The 25,114-nt window shown below is 27.9% G+C and overlaps 1 protein-coding gene and 1 pseudogene across 2 annotated transcripts; both read right to left on the bottom strand.

The window, feature by feature from the left end:
* Window positions 1–1,245: 1,245 nt before the first annotated feature.
* On the bottom strand, window positions 1,246–2,961 carry LOC114189142 (spermidine hydroxycinnamoyl transferase-like; annotated as a pseudogene). Its single transcript, XR_014995804.1, has 2 exons — window positions 1,906–2,961; window positions 1,246–1,735 (listed from the first exon to the last, which is right to left on the bottom strand). The product of XR_014995804.1 is annotated as a spermidine hydroxycinnamoyl transferase-like (transcript).
* Window positions 2,962–13,895: 10,934 nt separating this feature from the next.
* On the bottom strand, window positions 13,896–16,448 carry LOC114187506 (spermidine hydroxycinnamoyl transferase-like). The gene is made up of 2 exons (XM_028075768.2): window positions 15,358–16,448; window positions 13,896–14,471 (listed from the first exon to the last, which is right to left on the bottom strand). The coding sequence occupies exons 1-2, from the start codon at window positions 16,396–16,398 to the stop codon at window positions 14,163–14,165; spliced, it is 1,350 nt and encodes a 449-aa protein (XP_027931569.1). The 5' UTR covers window positions 16,399–16,448; the 3' UTR covers window positions 13,896–14,162.
* Window positions 16,449–25,114: the final 8,666 nt, after the last annotated feature.

Raw genomic sequence — 25,114 nt, 5'->3', positions numbered from 1 at the left:
TAGAATTTGAATACAGAGCATTCACTTGTACTTGTTGTGATATGACTTGGTTACAATCATTGTTGAAAGATTTACGGATATTGCATCCTAAATCGACATTATTTTATTGTGACAATAAAGTCATCTTACACATTGCGGTTAACCCGATATTTCATAAAAGAACTAGACACGCAGAGATAGATTGTCACTTCATTCGTGATAAGATTCAAGATGGTTTAGTTGCAACAAAATATATACCTTCTGCTAAACAACTTGCCAATGTGTTCACTAAACCACTAGGAAAAGAATTTTTCTCTACCATAAAGCGCAACTTGGGAGTTCTTGATATTCACTATCCAATTTAAGGGGGAGTGTTAGAAATTAAATCATGAAAAAATATTTTAATTGTTAAAATAAATGAATTATAGGAACAGTTTTGCATGTTTTTGCAATATTATAGGAATAATAGCGTAACTATAAGGATTGTACATATTAATTATAGATACTCTCTCTTGTATATATTCTTGTTTTTCCTTTCAATAAAATACAACGCAGAATTCTTTTTATTTATTTCCTTTACATATTTTAATATAAAGTTTCGTCAAAAACCGTTACAAAATCTTTTCACATAAAAACCCATCCACACATACGCAACCCACACGCATGCAACACACACACACATACACACACAAAAATACAAATACAAACTCACACAGACTGCTGAGACCCAAATAGGGTTTCTAAAGTATCCAACAAGGTCGTATCCACATGGATTTGGTATGATAAAACAATAATCTATAATCTACTACGATTTTGGCAATAAAACAGTAACAAGGATTGGTTTTGATAATTTGAAAATATATTTGAATATAAATAAGGATAAGTGATGTTGATTAATGTGTTGGCATTGATCTTGATTTCTTTCACTAAACTTCACTGCCCCTAATTATCAATAAATTATGTTATTTATCTTAATGTTCTTGGAAGTACTCTTAATTGTAATTCTAACCTCATGTATGTAGTATTAGAACCTAAGGGCGTTAGACACAAGATGTCCCCATCCAGGCAAAGGAACCCTTGCATTAAGAACAAAACTTTTTAAACCAACTAAAACTAGATATCCATGTTTAGTATATGCCAAGTATTAGGTGATTTTATTAAATCTAAACAGTAAACTTTCTTTACTCATTAACTTAAGAGTTTGGATGTCATTTGTAGATATACAATCTAATTTTTATAATAATCAATAACTCCACTCAAACTTACAAAAATAAAAAAAAAAATCATCTCCTATAAAGAGTTGGATCCAAAAACAGAACATTTTAAGTAAAAAATACATAAAATTAATTAATCAACAACCACTAATACATAAGACTAATGGTTGAACGATGTAATAAACATTAGAAATTACAGATAACATGTAAAGCTTTCAATATAAATAGATAGTTTATATTTCTTCATAAAAATAGTACTTGAAAAGCTCCATATATTCCACTTGAAAGTGTAGAAATAGAATAACAGAACCATCACCATGTGGACTTTGGGTAATCAATGCCCTCTCTTGTGCAACCGCACCTGCTAGACCTAAATACACAGGCTTTCCCCAACCAAAATCTGCTTCATGCATTGGCATACTCAGCCAACTTGTGATAACAAGGTTACGGTTCTCAAAAAACAATGCATCATTCCATTCATTTGCTCCAAAGTACAAGGCCCTCGCTTTATCCACATCGTCCTCACCTCTAATCATATCTATCTGTAAAAAAAAATAAGGAATTCCTTTATACAATTTCGTTTAATGTGTTTGAATCCCTTTTAATTTAATTAATTTGTTTTGTTCATGCTATTTTATTTTAAATTTTTTTTTCACATCAAACTATAAAAAAGAAATGAGAAAGAAAGAGATATAAAAGTGGTGCTAAATACCTGTGAGCATATAAACACATGTGTAATCTTTTCAACAGCTTCCCTTATTTTCTGAGCAACATGACCCAAAGGAGATGATAAGAGTTCCCCAACGTGTGATGATGCTGATACTGTGGACAAAGCATTTCCAATGTAATTCCCAGGGAGAGGTGGAATAAGTCTACTGCGAACATCAGCAGTGAACCGAAGCATATTCGTTGATTCTCATCTAATAATCCACGAGCCTTAGATGCACATCTCCATACCTGTGCACCAATAGCTTCAAATCTGCTATAAGGTTTTGACCCTTTTGTTGATCCATCAGCGTTGGCCTTGTTCTTCAACTTCCCCACTTGTTCTGCTGTAAGCTTCAACGAAATGGCATTTACCCTCTTGTTTTTCTCAACAGTGGTGTCACTTCTTCCTAATATGAGAGGCAAAGGCTTGAACTCTTGGTGTTTAAAGCGTGGGGGTGATGGAAGGTCTGTGAATTTTAGCACAGTTCGGTCCAAAAACGGCATTTCGTGAGACTCTAATGTGTCTCCACGAGCCAACTTTGCCCATGAGTTGATGAACTGAATGGAAGCAACACCATCAGAGAAAGTATGAGATAGAGCAACTCCAATGGAGAACGCATCATCGCCAAGAAAACTTGTTACTTGCACTACTAACAAGGGAAGTTCCTCAATTGGGGTATTTGTGTAATCAACTTTTGGAACCAAGTCCTTGGCGGAGTCACCCATAAAGTCACCATAATCATGCACTGTTTTTGTGGATTTTGCTTCAATCAACACCGCTCCTTTTGCATTACAATTCAATTCCAATCTGCCACCTTCTTCTAACTTTCTCAATCTACCAGCCACTGGATAGTAGTAACACAAAATCTTGCTAAGAGAGTTTCTTATATGTTCAACTAATGCGTTGTGCTTTGCATTGTAAACGTAGATGGTCTGGGTATGGAACAGACGCACCACTTGATCAAGATCAGACAGCACATTGAATAACCTTTGGAGTTGGTTGATTTGGAACTACTGTGTGATAAGCTTTGATGGATACCATTTTTGTGGAAGGTTTCTATTGCAACACAAACGAAAATGAACTTATAAGATCATGTTCCTTGTGATGCAGAAAGTGGCATTGGATGCACTCTGGAGTTGGTTGATTCGAAATACTTAGTAAAATGATTTTATGGCTTCGGTGATAGGTTTTCGATAAATGATGAATTTATCGAAATTTAATTTAATAGAACCGTATCAATAAACAAATTAAAAAAATATTCTGATAAATTTTTTATTCTTTATTTTTTATTATGTTTAATTTATATTTTATTATTTATTAACATTAATTATTATATTTATAAAAGAAATAAAATATTTGATTTAATTATAATATATTTTTTAATATTTATAATATAAAAAAAATTAAACTATATATAACATAAAAAAAAAATTAAAACTTTTAGGGGGGCCATGTCCCTACCTACCAGTGGCGAATCTTGACAAAAATTATTGGGAGAGCCAAAATAATACATAAAAAATTTATATATTTAATTATTGTCACTAATAAAATAAAAATAAATACATAATTTAGTATAACAATAACTAAAAAAGAAATCACGCATATCTAACGACAATAATAAATACATAATTATTGTCGAAAGAAATTTCAATAATAATCAAACCACACTTAAAAAGAAATCACGCATATCTAAAATATTGTCGAAAGAAAATTTAATAATAATCAAACCACACACTTAAAATTTAGTTATAAAAAACACAAAGTACAATATTTTTTTCTATTTTCATAAAATAAAAAATTAATATACAAGAGACTGATTAAATAAATGATTAAACTAATATTTTACCATCAAGTGAGACAAGAGATAATTATTAATTATTTTCTTCTTTATTTCTTTAAGAATGGAAGAAAACCGCTGAAAGATAAGAACAAAAATAATAAATCTTTTTCTCTTTAGAGACAAAAGAAGATAGGTGAGAACAATTTCTGAGAAATCCAAGACATATTGTAACACCCTAGATGGATATTACTAGATAAAGCATATATCATAAAATTTCTTTTGGAATTATGACATTATATAAAGTTCCCAAGCGCGATTAAAACTTATCTCGCTGTAGTTCAATCACACTACTATATCTTTATTACATGTTCATAGTAGAGAAAAAGCATCATAAAATTTATTACAAAATGCATGAAAATAAAACATAAAGAAAAAATCCCCCATTGTCTGCCCCGCTCTGTCATTATGCATCGGCATTCTCTCCTGAATTCACATATGCTCCCACGTGACAAGCCATGTGATCATCGCCAAACACAAACACACAAACAGAAAGGGTGAGCTAAGAAAGAAAAATAATACAAACAATAAAATAATAAACATTAAGTCTTGCCCAATCTATCTTAGCCAATTTTTAGTTTATTGACTTCTTTATAACATTACACCCCAATCTCATAACCTATATGAGAACGATCCATTCACAACCTTGGTCTTTAGGGATTATCATGCTTCCACGAACCTACCCGCTCGTGGTCCAGCTCTACGGACCTCCCCGTCCGTAGTCCAACTCTACGAACCTGCCCGCTCGTAGTCCAACATGCGTGAACACCTACTATGAACCTCCCCGCTCATAGTAGCCTTAAGTGTGAGCACGGAACATACGAACCTACCCGCTCATATCCCCACACAAGAGTACAACAGATACGGACCTTCCCGCCCGCATCAATCACGCATCTCAAATCTCCGTTACGAACCTCCCCGCTCGTAACTAATCCAGCATATCCCTGGCCAAGTCATCAAACTCATCCATGCAAATCCATCTGCAATGGATCCTGCCCCTGCATTATCGCCTGACGTTGCCTAAGCGCCGCCAAGCAAAATTGTGCTCCAAGCCTCATGGCAGTAATCCTATACCACAAGGCGTCATGCGCTAATAACCCCTCTATTTGTGACTTATCGCCTGGCGGAAGCATACCCGCCGCGAGGCGCCACACCAGTAAAAATGAATTCTACTGGTTTAGGCACTGCAAAATTGATCCTAATACATTAAGCAACCATTTCTACACACTTAGAATACCACGTATTTTTACAATTTAACATACCTCCAAAACAATACCAAATATTTTCCTTAGCAACCCCATTGTACTGACTTTACTTTATATAAAAAAATTATTTTCGCACATTCCATAATTTAACTTATAGACTGTTCAAGACTTAAAACGAACCTACAAGCATTCTATTGCCATTATATACCTATAAAAAAAATAAACACAATTGCCGCAACTAAGCACGTAAACTTTGAAGCCTTGCTACAATTTTTCCCAATTCGAATAAATTCTTTTGCAATGACCGTAACTCTATTTATATGCATAGAATTATTAATACTACAAAATCAAATACCAAAAAAAATCAAATGAACATCAAGGCTTCTTATATATTATATTATTATAATACTAAAGTCATAACCAATTACAATAATCAAAATCCTGATTACCACGTACTTATACCATTATATTGGTTATATAAATATCTAACCACAATCATTTCGGTTAACAATATAATTATATACCAGATTCATCACTCCTCCAAATAACAAGTCAAACCATTTTTCACTTTTATTTTCACCTAAATGAACATTTATTATTATAATATAATATAATCATTTCTTCCTAAAATAACTCATGACTTTTAAATTATTGGAACCCATTCAGATTTCATGAAATAAGGAACCACATCCAATTATCTCTAGAATTTTATAAATTCAAATAAAGAACATACAATATTACTATAACCAATTCAACCATAAACCTGAATTCTACGTTCCTAAATAAAACAAGTATACAGTAATGGTAATATTGCACAGTACTTACATCTTATTTTAATTCTTGTAATACATCCTTGGTTTGCGAAATCTAAATTTCATTTCACCTCCCGAATCCTTTTAATTATCTTCCAGTGCATCCAATTCTCCCAAATAATTTCCTAATTTTAACCCACGACCCTTTTAATTCATGACCCCCCCCCCCAATTTCTCTTTAACCAACACCGCCGCAGATGCCACCAATCTATGAAAACTGCATCTAGCCTCAAGGAAAAAAATGATTTACAAGACCCTAAATACTTTGCTTCACTTTCGCATCACAACACACAAAAATCCCACACTTTAACAGTAAAATAAAATTCAAACACAACACCACCCTTGGGATAAACAAGCAGAACAACAATCATTCGAGGCTTAAATTACATACAAATTCTTAGTTGTATATTCATTCATATTCAAATATTATCATCATCACTAAACAACACATATTCAGATAAAAGAAAAAGATCTAGTTAGCTCCCCTTACCTGGTTTCCTTACTTCCAGTGTACTCTCACTGATCCTTTCTTGTCCCCAACGCTTCAACCTTTGTTCCCACTCTGAAAACTCCTTTCTAGCACTCCCTTTTCTCTCCCTCAATTGTTATTGTTAATTTTATCTCCCTCTGCCTTTCCTTGCTGCCACACTTTATGACTCTCTGCTTTCTCACTCACTCTCTTCTCCCTCTCAATTTCCAGCCCCCAAAATAAATAAATAAAAATACTAAAACAAAAATTAATTAATAGCTAAGGTTTGTGCCTATTAACTAGTGCTTTCACTCCCCCAACAACTGCCTCTACGTTTTCTCAGAGGAGCTCTAGAGTTCCTAGGTTTTTCCTTCTTTAGCAAAATTATTAAACATTTAAAAAAAACATAACTCATGCTAACCAAGACTCGAACTCACACACTTCCACCCACCAAGTCTATGCACAACCAACAAACTATCACATGATTCATGTTAATTCTTATGTACATACCACCTTAAGCCATGCTCCCGCATTCACAATATAATTGCAAAATAAAATAGAATTAAATAAACATACTAATGGCATACCCAGAACTTGAACCCAAGTCCTCTCAACTAATCATGTGCTCTCAACCCCTTAAACAAACATTATTCCTTGTCTAAGGTTTATCAAGGAACTTCCTTAGGGTATTCTCAACCCACCATTACTTATACTTTATAAATTATTATTTGTATGAATTTCCTTGGTCTTACACATATAATGGAACTACAATTAAAATTCGGTTATAAAAAAACACAGGGTATAATATTTTTTCTTCTATGTTTATAAAATAAAAAATTAAGATAATACAGGGTCATTAAATAAATTATTAAACTAATATTTCACTATCAATTGAGACCAAAGAATTACCTTATTCTTTTCTCACATGAGGATGGAAGAGGACAGAGGAGAAATAAGAGCAAAAATAATAGATCTTTTTCTCTTCAAAAACAAGAAAAAACAGGTGAGAATGAAATATGAGAACAATTTGTGAGAAACTCAAACTATAATAAATAAAAAAATGAAAAAATATCTTGATAAATCTTTTTATTCTTTATTTTTTATTATGTTTAATTTATATTTTATTATTTATTAACATTAATTATTATGTTTATAAAAGAAATAAAATATTTGATTTAATTATAATATATTTTTTAATATCTATAATATAAAAAAAAATTAAACTATATATAACATAAAAAAAATTAAAACTTTTATGGGGGGTCATGACCCCTCCCTACCAGTGGCGGATCTTGACGAAAATTGTTGGACGAGCCAAAATAATACATAAAAAATTTATATATTTAATTATTGTCACTAGAAAAATAAAAATAAATAGTATAACAATAACTAAAAAAGAAATCACACATATCTAACCACAATAATAAATACATAATTATTGTCGAAAGAAAATTCAATAATAATCAAACCATACTTAAAATTCACTTATGAAAAACACAAAGTACAATATTTTTTTCTATCTTCATAAAATAAAAAATTAATATAAAAGAGGCTGATTAAATAAATGATTAAACTAATATTTTACCATCAAGTGAGACAAGATAGAATTACTTTCTTCTTTATTTCTTTAAGAATGGAAGAAAACCGCTGAAAGATAACAACAAAAATAATAAATCTTTTTCTCTTCAGAAACAAAAGAAGATAGGTGAGAACAATTTGTGAGAAACTCAAGACATATAATGGAACTACAATTAAAATTCGATTATAAAAAAACACACGGTATAATATTTTTTCTTCTATGTTTATAAAATAAAAAATTAATATAATACAGGCTCATTAAATAAATTATTAAACTAATATTTCACTATCAATTGAGACCAAAAAATTACCTTCTTCTTTTCTCACATGAGAATGGAAGAGGACAAAGGAGAAATAAGAACAAAAATAATAGATCTTTTTCTCTTCAAAAACAAGAAAAAACAGGTGAGAATGAAATATGAGAACAATTTGTGAGAAACTCAAACTATAATAAATAAAAAAATGAAAAATATCTTGATAAATCTTTTTATTCTTTATTTTTTATTATGTTTAATTTATATTTTATTATTTATTAACATTAATTATTATGTTTATAAAAGAAATAAAATATTTGATTTAATTATAATATATTTTTTAATATCTATAATATAAAAAAAATTAAACTATATGTTCCTACAGAGAATAAATAAGATGATTTAGGCACAAGCGTCACCTTACCATGTAGTCCGCTATCTCCTCAGTTGGCCTCTTTCCGGTTGGTACATGTCGGTTTGGACCTATAAGGGGTTACCTGTAGAAGGGACTCCGAAGCTCAAGTGAGTCAAAACTCTCAAAAAGGTCAAATCTATGATTAATGAATGCGTACCTTTAATTACTGGGGTCCACGCGTATTTATAGAGCATTAATTATGTCTGATTATCCCATAAGCCGGGCCTTGGCTTGGGCTCTAGCTTGGGCTATGAGTGGGCATGGGCCCTAACTCAGGCCCTTAAGACCTATTGAACACGGGGGCTTCCATTTTATTAAGTATATTGAAGTTATCGGCCTCAACCACTACTTCTCTTGACGGTTTATGTTGCTCGTGTGTCGTCTTAGGCAGGTAGTTCCTCTAGACCTCTAGGTTACCGGTCTTGGCCGGTTACTCGAATGCCTTGGTATATGGTGATCGTTTTATCATTATTTTGTTAAGTTGGCTTGGTGTGGTACACTATATATAACATAAAAAAAAATTAAAACTTTTTGGGGGGGCCATGACCCCTCCCTACTAGTGGCGGATCTTGATGAAAATTGTTGGGGGAGCCAAAATAATACATAAAAAATTTATATATTTAATTATTGTCACTAATAAAAAAAAATAAATACATAATTTAGTATAACAATAACTAAAAAAGAAATCACACATATCTAACCACAATAATAAATACATAATTATTGTCCAAAGAAATTTCAATAATAATCAAACCACACTTAAAAAGAAATCACACATATCTAAAATATTGTCGAAAGAAAATTCAATAATAATCAAACCACACTTAAAATTCAGTTATAAAAAACACAAAGTACAATATTTTTTTTCTATTTTCATAAAATAAAAAATTAATATACAAGAGGCTGATTAAATAAATGATTAAACTAATATTTTACCATCAAGTGAGACAAAAGAGAATTACTTTCTTCTTTATTTTTTTAAGAATGGAAGAAAATCTCTGAAAGATAAGAGCAAAAATAATAAATCTTTTTCTCTTCAGAAACAAAAGAAGATAGGTAAGAACAATTTGTGAGAACAACTTGTGAGAAACTCAAGACATATAATGGAACTACAATTAAAATCCGGTTATAAAAAGAACACACAGTATAATATTTTTTCTTCTATGTTTTATAAAATAAAAAATTAATATAATACAGGCTCATTAAATAAATTATTAAACTAATATTTTACTATCAATTGAGACCAAAAAATTACCTTCTTCTTTTCTCCCATTAGAATGGAAGAGGACAAAGGAGAAATAAGAGCAAAAATAATAGATCTTTTTCTCTTCAAAAACAAGAAAAAACAGGTGAGAACGAAATATGAGAAAAATTTATGAGAAACTCAAACCATAATTAATAAAAAAAATATTTTGATAAATCTTTTTATTCTTTATTTTTTATTATGTTTAATTTATATTTTATTATTTATTAACATTAATTATTATGTTTATTAAAAAATAAAATATTTAATTTAATTATAATATATTTTTTAATATCTATAATATAAAAAAAATTAAACTATATATAACATAAAAAAAAATTAAAACTTTTAGGGGGCCATGCGCCTCCCTACCCTAACAGTGGTCCGCCACTACCTCTAGAGTTGGTTGATTCGGAACTAGTGTGTGGTCAGCTTTGATGGATACCATTTTTGTGAAAGGTTTCTATTGCAACACTCACAAACGAAAATGAACTTGTAAGATGATTCAAACTACTTAGTAAGATGATTTTATGACTTCGGTGATAGATTTTCGATAAAGGATGAATTTATTTTTCTTCGTCTTTATATAATATTTATTTTTATATTATACTTTACTTTCTTACTTTTATTAAATATAAAAGTTAGATTCAGATCTAGATTTTCGATATTTCGTACATCGTACGTGGAAGAGTTTCCTATCTATAAAATATTTCGATATTTAGTACATCGCACCTCCTTGGAAGAGCTTTCTATCTATAAATTATGTATAAATGAATTTAATTCAAGACAAATTATAGAAACGTGGTAAGACTTGAGCCACAAAATTGTTATCATATCAGTAGGGTCTTATATATTTGTAGGGAAATTACCTTTTGACAAAAAAATATTTTGAAAAACTTAACAAACTTTTTAAAAATAGATTAAATTTTTATTTTTTAATTAAAATAAAATAATAAAATAATTAGAATTAAAATAGATTAAATTTTATTTTTTAATTAAAATAAAATAATATTTTTTACCTAAAGAAACTTTGTTAAAAAACATTCTCAATATATAATGTCTCCTGAATTAATGTATCATTGAATGTAGTGGGTGGCATTGAATGACCTGTAGGGTTGGTTGATTTGGAACTGTCTGATAATGATTGTCGTTTATCGAAAGGTTTCTACTGCAACACACCAAAAAATAAATGAACTTACAAGATTATGTTTATTGTACGATTGACTTTTATTACGTTTTAAAATTTCCACAATCAGCATTGACATTTAAAACACTCAAGAAATATGGAAAAAAACGACTTTCACAATCGACAATTTCTAGCACATATATTTAAATTATACCATGTAATTAAAATATAAATTAAATCATGAAATAAAAATTAATAAAAGTATATCAGATGGTAGTATAAATTTGAAAGGGTGTCAAGATATTAACTTCCAAGAAATATATAAAAACGTGGTAAGACTTGAACCACAATTTTTATCATATTTTCTGTGGAGTCCACTCTTACCTATATGTTTTACTATTTGGGAACATTTCCTGTATATAATTAAAATTTCAAACATTTTCACCACATATGTGCTTACCATTTTTTATCAAAGATTTTGATTTGGAACTAATGGGTAAACTGCTTTAATGATGATTTTTATTCAATGGGTCCCATATCTGATCTCGGATAGCCATTGACACATTCCATATCTCGGACAGAGAGAAGAAAGTTAAAATTGTAAATTTTGTTTTGTGCAATTTTTTTACGATTTTAGGACCTTACTCGTATGTCTTTACTATTCCGTTGTGCGAAACAAAATTTATAAATTATATCTTTATATTTAAATAAGTTTAAATAAAATAAAAAATAACCATTTATTCAAATATATTATTTACAATAAAATAAACTAATTATCTTACTCTTCATAAAATTATTACAACAACAGAATGTTTTTTTTTTTTACATTTTACGTCACTTTGTTTCATATTATTTTACCTACTAAAATTGTTTCAAATTATTTCACCTACTAATGATCTCATTTCAAAATTTACCCTAAAAAAATGAATTTTACTATACAAATATACATTCCTAAAATTTAATTCAAAACAAATCTCTTAAATCATCTTATACTTTATTCTTATTTTACTATACATCTATTAATAATGTTTTTTAAACAAAAAATTATGACTAAAAAATTTACTTCTTTTAATACTAAGTTTTATTGAAGTAACCTATAAAATTATTCATTATCTAATTTTAACTACAATAAAAAAAATATTTATTTCTAGTCTTCTAATCATCAACATCAAACTTATTATTAACTTCTATTATTTAACCATATACTTATACCTTTTCAATTTTTTTTTAAATTACAACAATTACAAAAATATTACTACAATATTTCTACCTTATTTTACCTTATCATTAATTTATTTTTATTTTCTTTTTCCAACATAAAAAAGAGGAATCTATAGTATTTGACTAAAAAAAAAATCAAATCATCGACATAAAATTTGACAACTGCAAAAGCAAGGAAACGTGGTAAGACTTGATCCACAAAATTGTTATCCTATAAATTAAATTATGAAATAAAATATTAATAAGAGTAAATATTAGATAGTTCTATGAATTTTAAGGGTGTCCACATATTATCTTCCCAGAGAAACGTGCTAAGTCTTGAACCCCATAATTGTTATATTTTGTGTGGAGTCCACTCTTACCATGTGAATTTTTTTTCTATAATTAAAATAAAATATTTTTAAAAAGTATACATATATATATATATATAATGGTCTGCGGTCAAACAAAATTTTTAATGTTAGTATGTGTTTCTCAATTATTTTAATTCCATGTTTTTACTATTATTCAATAAACTAAAATTATTTGACCCTGGTTGTTTATGTGTTTTTTAATCTGATATAAAGTGTTTTAGTATTTACGTATATGGTTAAAATGAAATTAACGAAAAATTCAGTTATGAATAAAAGTTAAAAATATTTTCAAATAATTGAATTTTCCTCTTAATATAATATCGATCAACAATTTATGCATTTCTTTCTAATAATTATATTTTTGGTATTTTTATTTTTTAAAAGATGGCTGATGAATGAATAAAAAGGAAAAATGAAGAATTGATAGATGAAAAGAGTGGAGATGAAAGTTTTTCAAAGAATGTAAATTCGAACAAAGTAAATTATCAAAGGTAGAATAAGAACTTGTAAAGTAAATCAACAAAAGTAGTGATCTTAATTGATACAACCAACACTAGATTAATCATTTTTCATGTTGCGATGTTTTCTGGTTGTTTGAAATTGTATTCACTATTTGTTAGAAACTACTTACATTTGAACTGTCTATTTATATTTTACCCCTTTTTTGATAGTTACCTCACACTAAAATAAAAAGAAAAAAAATTGAATGGAAGCAATTGCCTTAAACTACCCATATAGTGCCAAATGTCCTTGTTGATTCCACATTTTGCAGCATGTATTGGATATAATTGCTCTCTCAACTTACCTTCAATATGTGTCTCGAGCGCTCTTCTCACAGTGTTTCTCTATTTCGATCAAGATTTTATCAATGTCTTTCTATCTCGATCAGGCTTCTCTCGATGTCTTAATAAAACCCTATGTTCGATTCCTTTTCTCGATCCTATTTGTACTGACACATATCTTTTTCACCCTTTGTATACCAATTTTCTTATTTATCTCCTCAACTCAATTTACTCCTCGATGCCCTTGCCAAATGCACCCCAACAAAATGTTTCTTTGTGTTTTTTCAAGAATAAGTATTCACTACAAGAAAAAACCGTATTACCTACAGCAAAAATTTGTAGGTAACTCACAAAATCCATAGATAATATAATTTTACCTATGGATAAAACATTGTAGGTACATATGTCGTAACAAACTTACCTACAAATTTATCTGTAGGTAATTACGTAAGAATAAATCTGTAGGTAATTACATACAGATAATCCGTAGGAAAATATGACATAGCTAACTTTCTTATAATAAAGGCCAAAGTCACCCACTTCTCTTCAACCCTCTCATGATCTCCCTTGGAGTCTTATCCCTTGGATTGCACTTATCATATTCAATATATAATAATTATTCAACACAAGAATGATTAGTCATAAAATCACTAAAACTTGACCTTTAATTGGTTTCAACTCTCAAAACAAAGTAAAAATTCAGTAAAAGTCAACATCTTACCAATGCAATTATTCATAACAGATTTTCATAAAAAAAAAAAAAAACTCAATACATTGTTCTTTGATAATACAATCACTTCATGTGACCTTAAGTAATGCTTCAACGGCAAAAATAATACAAGCACAAACATAATCACTCAAATAATAAACAACATAGAACATGTATTAAGTCTTCTCGATATATATATATATATATATATATATATATATATATATATATATATATATATATATATATATATATATTATATTTCATCATAGAAATAGTTCTTGAAAAGCTGAATATGCTCCATTTGAAAGTGTAGAAACAGAAAAATAGAGGCATCAGCATCCGGACTATGGGTAATCAATGCCCTCTCTTGTACAGTCCCACCTGCTAGACCTAAATAGATAGGCTTTCCCAAACCAAAATCTGCTTCGTTCATCGACATACTCAGCCAACTTGTAATACGAAGGTTAGGGTTCCCAACAAACACTGCATCCTTACCTTCATTTATTCCAAAGGACAAAGCCCTTGCTTCATCCATATCGTCCTGACTTCTAATGAGGTCAATCTGAATAAATAAATTATCTGTTAAAGTAATATGTGAAATTCAAATAAATACTCAAATATTCTTGATCATACCTTCATTTTAGGATTTTTTTTTATTTTATGAAAAATGAACTAAACAAAACTATACTACTGAATTGCATTAAAAGAACTGAATAAAACTGCTCAAATTTATCGTAATTATAACTTATAAAATTAAATAATATGTTTTCAAATGATATATTTACAGAGAAATTGTTTAATAAATTCATTTATTTTAAACATTTAAAAATAACTAAATTTTGTTATTTCTTCCAAACTATTATGGAGTTCATTTTTACTTAATCAATTATAAAGTTTTATGGTGTGAGTAACCGAACACAGTCAAAAGGGTAATGTAGGTCTATTCTGAGAACAAGTTCAAGGGAAGAGGAATCAAGGATATATTAGATTAGGGAATGTACACTTTCCAACTTCAACGGTTCAGTATAATCAGATGCTAACTAAGACTATATGTAGGTGTAATTAGGGGATGTAATACCTCCTTTACAACTCTTATAATTTTTTTTTTTTGATAAAAACAATGCTTAAACGTAAACAAGTTGCGTCTGAGCGCTATGAACATAAAAAGAAGAATGGGTGGGCAAAATATTCAATCCATGCCCACCCTTAGCTAGGAGGCAACAAGAGGCGTTTAAAGCATCATGCAGAAATAAATTTTCTACGAGATTCTGAGAACAGCAAAAAAACAAAAACAGAAATTTAAAGAACTTTGTTCATGCTATTATATTTTAATTTTCTTTTTCACGTCAAAGTTAGAAGAAAATACTATCAAACTATGGTCCCATGTACCTGTGAAAGAAATAGAAATAAGATTAAAAGGGTGCCAAAAAAAAAATGGTCCCACGTACCTGTGATTTTATATACTCATATGTGAGTTCTTCAACTGCTTCCCTTATTTTTTGAGCTGCATGACCCAAAGAATTTGATAAGATTTCTCCAGCGCGTGATGATGCAGTTTTTAAGACCAAAGCATTCCCAAAGTAATTCCTAGGGAGAGGTGGAATTACTCTACTGCGAATATCAGCATTGAAGCGAAGCAGAGTTGGTTGATTCTCATCTAATCCACGAGCCTTAGACGCACATCTCCATACATGTGCCCCAATAGCCTCAAATCTGCTATAAGGTCTTGACCCTTCTCTTGATTTATCAGCATTGGCCTTGTTCTTCAGCTTCTCCACTTGTTCTGCCGTCAGCTTCAACGTCATGGCTTCTACCCTCTTGCTTTTCTCAATAGTGGTGTCACTTCTTCCTAATATGAGAGGCAAAGGCTTGAACTCTTGGTGTTCAAAGCGTGGGGATTGTGGAGGCTCTGTGAATTTTAGCACAGTTCGGTCCAAAAAGGGCATTTCATGAGGCTCTAATGTCTCTCCACGAGCCAACTTTGCCCATGAGTTGATGAACTGAATGGAAGCAACACCATCTGACAAAGTATGAGATATAGCAACTCCAATGGAAAACGCTTCATCGCCAAGGAAACTTGTTACTTGCACTACTAACAAGGGAAGTTCCTCAATTGGGGTGTTTGTGTACTCAACTTTTGGAACCAAGTCCTTGGCGGAGTCACCCATAAAGTCACCATAATCATGCACTGTTTTTGTGGATTCTGCATCAATCAACACCGCTCCTTTTGCATTACAATTCAATTCCAATCTGCCACCTTCTTCTAACTTTCTCAATCTACCAGCCACTGGGTAGTAGTAACACAAAATCTTGCTAAGAGAGTTTCTTATGCGTTCAACTAATGCGTCATGGTTGTGCTTTGCATTGTAAACGTAGATGGTGGGGGTGTGGCTCTGACGCGCCACTTGATCAGGCTCAGACAGCCATTGAAAACCCTCTGGAGTTGGTTCATTTGGAACTACTATGTAAGAAGCTTTGATGGTTACCATTTCTAAAATGTTTCTATTGCAACACACCACAAAGAGAATGAACTTATAAACTCAATTACATGGTATAAATCCCTTTTTATATATAACTAAAATATAGAGAAGTTGTACGACTTGGACCACAAATTGTACGGTTGACTTTTATTACGTTTTAAAATTTCCACAATCAACATTGACATTTAAAACACTCAAGAAATATGGTAAAAAACGGCTTTCACAATCGACAATTTCTAGCACATATATTTAAATTATACCATGTAATTAAAATATAAATTAAATCATGAAATAAAAATTAATAAAAGTATATCAGATGGTAGTATAAATTTGAAAGGGTGTCAAGATATTAACTTCCAAGAAATATATAAAAACGTGGTAAGACTTGAACCACAAATTTTATCATATTTTCTGTGGAGTCCACTCTTACCTATATGCTTTACTATGTGGGAACATTTCCTGTATATAATTAAAATTTCAAACATTTTGATTTGAAACTGATGGATAAAGTGCTTTAATGGTTATTTTTATTCAATGGGTTCATATCTAATCTCGGATAGCCATTGACATATTCCATATCTGTGACAGAGAGAATAAACATAAAATGTAAATTTTGTTTTGTGCAAATTTGTATGATTTTAGTACTTTACTCATCAACCGAATGTCTTTACTATTTCGTTGTGTCAAACAAACTTTTTAAATTATATCTTTACATTTAAATAAGTTTAAATAAAATAAAAAAACCATTTATTCAAATATATTATTTACAATAAAATAAACTAATTATCTTACTCTTCATAAAATTATTACAACAATTTTTTTTTTACATTTTACGACACTTTCTTTCATATTATTTCACCTACTAAAATTGTTTCAAATTATTTCACCTACTAACTATCTCATTCCAAAATTTACCCTAAAAAATGAATTTATTATACAAATATACATTTCTAAAATTTAATTCAAAACAAATCTCTTAAATCATCTTATAATTTATTCTTATTTTACTATACATCTATTAATAATCTTCAAAAAAAAACATTATGACTAAAATTTTTACTTCTTTTATTTATTTTTTTTATCGGCATTACTAAATTTTACTTCTTTTATTACTAAATTTTATTAACGTAACCTATAAAATTATTCATTATCTAATTTTAACTAAAATAAAAAAAATATTTATTTATATTCTTCTAATCATCAACATCAAACTTATTATTAACTTCAATTATTTAACCATATACTTATACCTTTTTCAATTTTCTTTTAAATTACAACAATTTCAAAAATATTACTACAATATTTCTACCTTATTTAACCTTATCCTTAATTTATTTTTATTTTCTTTTTCCAACATAAAAAAGGAATCTATAGTACTTGAGAAAAAAAAAAAATCAAAATATCGACATAAAGTTTGACGACCGCAAAAGCAAAGAAACGTGGTAGGACTTGGCCCACAAAATTGTTATCCTATAAATTAAATTACGAAATAAAATATTAATAAGAGTAAATATTAGATGGTTCTATGAATTTTAAAGGGTGTCCACATATTATTTTCAGAAATAAACGTGATAAGTTATATATATCCAGTATCCGATACATTTATTTTAAAATAATAGAATATAATATGAGATAAATATGTGATATATGAATATTGAGGAGTGTATTATAATTCTTAAAAGCATAATAAATATATAATTGTTATTGTGTGAATCCAAATTAAAACTGTATATATTAAAGTTGTCAATATAAAAAATATAAATTATTGTCATAATAAAAATATCATTATAAGAAAAATTTTAAATAATAATAAATTTTAGTAACAAAAAATATTTTAGAGACCAATTTCTTAATTGGAGTTTAATTTAGAGATCAATTGTCTGGGTCAAAACATTAGTAGCTAATGTTATTGATCAATTTATAAACCAATTATTTTGGTAGTCAAAATTTTAGTAGCTAATGTTAGTGATCAATTTAAAAACTAATTAATAATAAAAATTATTTTAATTATCAATTTATAAATTAATTATAATTTTTTAAATTATTTTAATTGTTAATAATTTTTAATTTTTAAATCAGTACCTAAATTAATCACTATATAATGATTAATTATTTTGTATCACTAAAATTGATTGTTGTTCACAAATTTTCTTAAAATGTACTAAATTCCACTGAAATTATAAAAGAATTATTAAATTAAAGTTGTATTTTACTGTATTAGTCTAAATATTAGTTACGGAAATTGTGTCTATCAAAATTTGCACTAAAACCGTACCGTACAACTTCTGCCTAAAAATAATTCAACTGTGAAGTAGAGATGGCAAATAAACCCGTTCTCGTGGGTATTGCCCGAACCCGTTCCCGTTTTGACGGGGAATCCCCGCATTGACTGGGTATGGGTATGGGTATGGGGAATCCCCGACTTTTTCAGTTGGGTATGGGGATGGGTATGGGGATGTACATATACCCGCCATAATACCCGTCCCCGCCATATCTCCATTATCGTTTAAATTATTAAAATATTCACAATTAATCAAGTAACTCCTATATATATATATATATATATATATATATATTTTTTTTTTTTTTCTATTTTTTATTTCTTTTAATTATTTCATTTGTCATGAAACTCATTCTCATCTCCAATATATTTTTTATTTTATCATAACCTTTATGTAATTATGTTAAAATGATGTATGTTAATTAAAAAAAAAATTATCCCTCACATTTGAATATTTATATTATTTTTTAATATTTTTATTTATTATAAATTTTTCTTTCACATGAGAATGTTTATACTCTCAATTTAAGATAATATAAAAAAAATTCTTTACTTATTATTATTATTAATTTTTGTTTAATTTGAAGAACTCTTTTGTTTCATTAAAATAATTTTCGTTATTTTTCAACCATTAATTATATGTTAATATTTGAAAAGTTTTCTTAATTCTCTAAGATATTTTTCGTCTTATCATACCTTAGTTATACATTTGATTTCCTTTGTGTGATTTTTTTCGATAGTCTCTCAAATTATTTCTAAAACACACATTTGTTAGTTTTTTAATATTTTTATTTATTTTTTTTATTTTCATCATGTAGAATAATATTTCGATATATTCTATCTAATTATTTTTTATTTTATAACTCATTATTAATCATAATGTAATTTTTTCACTTTAAATTCTATTTGAAGTGGTTAAAATTATATATATATATATATATATATATATATATATATATATATATATATATATATAATGATATTTAGGAATAGTATATGATAATTCACTACAAGAAAAACATGAAATGGTGACTGATTTAGTCAGTAACCCATATCAGTCACTATTTTTCGTCATTGGTGGTAGTAGTTGATTTATTGTCTGAATCAATGACTAAATTAGTGACCGATTCAATGATCGAATCTGTACTTGATTTAGTGACCAATTTAATTACTAATTTATATGTAATTTAATGACAAATTTTTTGGTCACTAATGATATTTCTATTTAATTTTAACCACTTCAAACATAATTTAATAATTAGTTCTGTAAGGTATTTTTCATTTTATCATACCTTAATTATACATTTGATTTCCTTTGTGCGATTTCTTTCGATAGTCTCTCAAATTATTTCTAAAACATACATTTGTTAGTCTTTTAATATTTTTATTTATTGTTTATTTTCATCATGTAGAATAATATTTCGATATATTCTATCTAATTATTTGTTATTTTATAACTCACTATTAATCATACTGTAATTTTTTCCACTTTAATTGTATAAATAACTTTTATTTACTACAATATAAAAATTTAATGTAATTGCTATGAATATTTTTTTGTCACTATCCAACATATATTGAAGTTCAAAAGATACAAAATCTATGTCAAAATTTTATTATTATGTTTATTATTTGTTCTTTGTGTCATTTTGATCAAGTGATGTATTATAACTTTTATTAGTGTATAAAAAAGAGATTCATTATAATTTAAAAAATTGAAGTAAACAAACATTTAAAATATATTTTAATTTGAATATTTGTTTTCCTTTTATTATTATGTTTATTATTTATTCTTTGTGTCATTTTGATCAAGTGATATATTATAACTTTTATTAGTGTATAAAAAAGATATTCATTAGAATTTAAAAAATTGAAGTAAACAAACATTTAAAATATATTTTAATTTAAATATTTGTTTTCCTTTTATATTTTTTTGAAATATTTTTTAATTTTATCAACTAAGTTCATCAATGTTGTAGTTTGCAAATTTAACAAATGTTTTGGTTCACATGAAATTTTATTTGGTATTCTAATATAAAATGTAAACAATTATAATTTATTTTAAAGTATTTGGCATCGAAGAAAATCCTCCTAATATTGAATATTTCATAATATTATGTTTTCTTTACCGTAAACTTTTTTCTTTTATAAAAATTAATATTGAAGTAGTTAGAACACGGGTACGGGTATGGGTACGAGATTATACCCGTTACCCGGTGGGGATGGGGATGGGAAAAAAGTTTGATACCCTTTGGATTTGGGTATGGGGATGGGGATGAATTTTTTATGCGGGGATGGGTATAGGATAGCGAAACCCGTCCCCGCCCCGCCCCGCCCCGCCCCGCCCCGTTGCCATCCCTACTGTGAAGTCATGCTTTTGGGTTGACGAATACAATATTACTAAAGGTAAAGTTGTACTTTTAAAAATTAATTTTAAATTTATTAAAATCTAATATATCTTTTATGATTTTTTTTTCTTTTTAATTTATTATGCCTTCAATACTTTTCTTTCTTTGTCTAAAAGTTGTATCACCGTAGTACTTCTCTCTTTCTACCTTAAAATCTGACTTTTTAACGTTCTTTCTATTTTATATCTTTTTTCTTCTTTTCTTATATTTATACATAGACATATTTTTCGTTTTGTTTATTTTAAGAATTTGACTAGTGGATTTTCTTAAACCTTTTACAGTCTTCTCAATTTTTATATAATCATATTTTTATTTTGATGTATTAATTTTAAGAAAATAATTTTTTTATAATATTTTATATATTAAGATATTCTTTTAAAAACTTCATTAATAATTGTTTTGAATGTTTGTGTAAAAAAATTTTAAATAACTTTTATTATTAAATTTATACGTGATTCTTAATTATTACAATTATTATTAAAATATGATTATATAAAATTATTTAACATAATATAAGCACTAAAATCCTAATTATTAAATTTTTATATGATTGTATAAAATTTAATGTTATTAGAATAAATATCCTAAAATTGAAAATATAGTTATAAAAGTTTAGGAAATTTCATTAAACCAAATTTATAAAAAATAATTTAAAATAAAAATTATGTTTATATACAACTTTTAAATACAAAGGAAAGAAAAAAAATATAAGATTTTCAAAAGTAAGAAAATAATGAAAATTAAAGTAGTTATAAGATTTAAATTCTTTTATTAATTTTTTGTTTCATAATTTAATTTATATTTTAATTACATAATATAATTTAATATTTCTTCATACTCTTAGAGTGTGTTCTTAGGTGGGTGATGATTTAAGAGAGAGGAAGATGATTGATTTGGGTTGATTAGAAGATGATATTTATGTTATTTTTTTTGTATGGATTTGGGAGTGATGGTGGAGTGGATTTGAGAGTAATTTTTGTGAAAATTTATGAAGAATTTGACTAATGTGACTAAAAAAAATTAAATTTAATACATGAAAAAGTTAGATTACCAAATTGTCCTTGGTGTTAAATATAGTATGAAATGATAATTATATAAGTTGTAATTAATTTTGAAATTTTTTGTACATAAATTTAAATAGTATAGATAAATATTAATTGAAAAAAAATATCTTAATGTATTTGAACCCAAAAATAAAATATTTTAATTTTTTCATTACAGAAAAAAAAAATGAATAATTTTGAATCACAAGTAACTTGGATCTGGATAACGAAGCATTTGTAACTGATACGTGGAAAGCTGGAATCAGGACAACTATATTGTATCCCATTATTCTTCATATCTCATGTATGAAAAGTATTCAAAATGAAAAATCAAACACACAAGAGAATGCAAGTAGAGTGAAATTAGAATGAATGAAACAATGATAAAGTGGTAATTTGATACATTTATCTCACAAATCTCTTCAAAACCGGGATGGAAAATATGCTCTAATCTCACAATACATCTCCTTCAATGGCTTACTTTCACCACAAACAAACAACCTTTTTTGCACAAAATCATCACTATCAATTCTTCTGTTACAGTAAATCTATGCACGAGAACGCACTTAATGTCAATGTTGATTGATAAGGATGGACATGAAAAAAAAGAAACCAGAAATTGAAGGTTGTAGTAAAAGTGAATTAATTATAAAGAAGATCTTTCAACAACTCCATTTAATGCCACATTAATGTACGAGATAAAACATGATAACAAAGGTTCTTCCGAGTTTGACTTTTTTTATAGGAATAATATATAGAGTAATAATATTTTAATCTACTTTTTATCACTTTTAATTTATTATTCTTATCAATTTTAAATTATTTATTTATTTTGATTTTTTTAGTGTAACCCATCAAATCAAAATCACCATAGTAGTGACGGATCTTAATCAAAATTTTTGGAAAAGCTAAAATAATATACTTAAAATTTATATATTTAACATTATTGTCACATATTCAATGAAAAGGAATAATACTTTACTATAGCTATAACTATAAAACAAACTACACTATCTAACGGATTGTTCATGTATGCGATGAGCAACTAAGTTGTCATGTTTTGATCTTTACTCATTTTTTATCAATTTTAAAAAATGAATTTATTCTTTTGTTTTTCATTAATATACCTATTTAAAAAATAAGTTTAAGACTAAAAAATAATTTATCATAATATAATCAATAATTGAGAGACATAATTACTAAAATATTATGATAAACAAGTCACAATTAAAAATTGCCTATAAAAAATATATACAAAATGGTCATGAGATAAAAAGACAGTGTTAAATATTAAACATATTTCACTACCAAGTGAAACCGGAGAAAATTACTTTTTTTTTTCTTTTATAAGAATGGAATGAGAAGATATAAAAAATGAGGGCAGAGAAATAAATTTTTGTTTAACTTTTTTTTCTTGGTAACATAACAAAATGAAATCAGGTAAGAGTAAAAGATAAATATAACATGTAAAAAATTAGAAAGACAATTAGAATAGAAAATAAAAATTATCTTAATAATTTATTTTCTTTATTTTATTTGATTTTATATTTTAACATTTATTAACATTAAATGTTATACTCTGTAATAGAAATAAAAAATACCTAATTTTATTTTTATTAACTTTTCAATATAATATTATATGATGTAAATAGAAATATATTTAAAAAAATTTAAAAATAAATAGTTTAACAAATTTTAAACACATAATTTTAAAAAGATTTAAAATATTAAAAAGATGAAAAAGTTTGGGTGCCGTGGCTAGGGATGTCAAAAAAATCCGTACCCGCGGGTATCCGCGGATAAAACCCGCAACGGGTAGAAAATGGATATTAAAAATGGATACCCGCTACCCGCGGGTATGGATATTTTTGATACCCGCATGTTAACGGGGCGGGTACGGGTATCACAGTATCCGTACCCGTGGATACCCGTACCCGCTAAACTTTACCTTATATATATATATATATATATATATATATATATATATATATATATATATTAGTAAACAACATTATGAGTCTTCATCCAATAATGGTGGTCACATTCTTATCCCACAAATGAGTAAATTACTTTCATATACTGTGGAGGTATTGATGTGTCTCTAAGACTTGTTATGGACCAACATGTAATGAAATTAACACATTTACTTATATATTTTAATTAAGTGATTGTTAAAATTTTTTACTGAACTTCTTATGTTTTAAGGCTCTTCTAGATTAAAATTGGACAACATGAAACTTTATACAATGTTGCAAGAGGTGGACATTGATGAAGTTAGTAATTTCTTTAATATTTTATTCAAAAATAAACTACAATATAAATTGGTAGAGATTTTTTATTTGTTTGTTTTTCAAGAATCAATCGGAGAAAGGGGACTTGTTGATCTAAACACTAATTATGGTTAAATATTTATTTTTTAAAATACTTTTGTAAATATCCACGGATACCCGTGGATACCCGTGGATACCCGCGGATATGAAAAAAATAGACGGGTACCCGCATAACGGATACCCGACAGATATGGGTACGGGTACGGGGCAAATATTTATCCAGCGGGTAGGATACGGGGGAGCTACTACCCGTACCCTACCCGCCCCGTTGACATCCCTAGTCGTGGCCATACTCGAGAAGGAATTTAGATCCTCTACTGATTTTTTTTGTACTGTTTTCTGTTGAGCATTAAAAATACACTGTATTAATATTTTAAATATCTTTTTAATATATTTTAAAACGTCAAAATTAGTGGTAATCAGTGAATTATGGAGATACAATAGAGGAACAACACAAAAAAACCAGCAGAGAATCCAAATTCCTCGAGAGGGGCATATAATGACACCTTATAAATAAAGATGATTTTATAAGTTCATCTGAGTTTGATTTTTTTTATAGGAATAATACATATATGGAAAATGTCATCGTTTATTGGCAATCAGAGATGGGACCCATCGGCATATAATGCCACCTTATAAATAAAGATGATTTTATAAGTTCAT

Source organism: Vigna unguiculata, chromosome 6 (assembly GCF_037176805.1).
Source record: "Vigna unguiculata cultivar grain cowpea cultivar isolate G323 ecotype 2 chromosome 6, ASM3717680v1, whole genome shotgun sequence".
Taxonomy (NCBI): domain Eukaryota; kingdom Viridiplantae; phylum Streptophyta; class Magnoliopsida; order Fabales; family Fabaceae; genus Vigna; species Vigna unguiculata.
The sequence above is the reverse complement of the archived record's forward strand: the minus strand, read 5'-3'. Positions and strand labels throughout refer to the sequence as shown.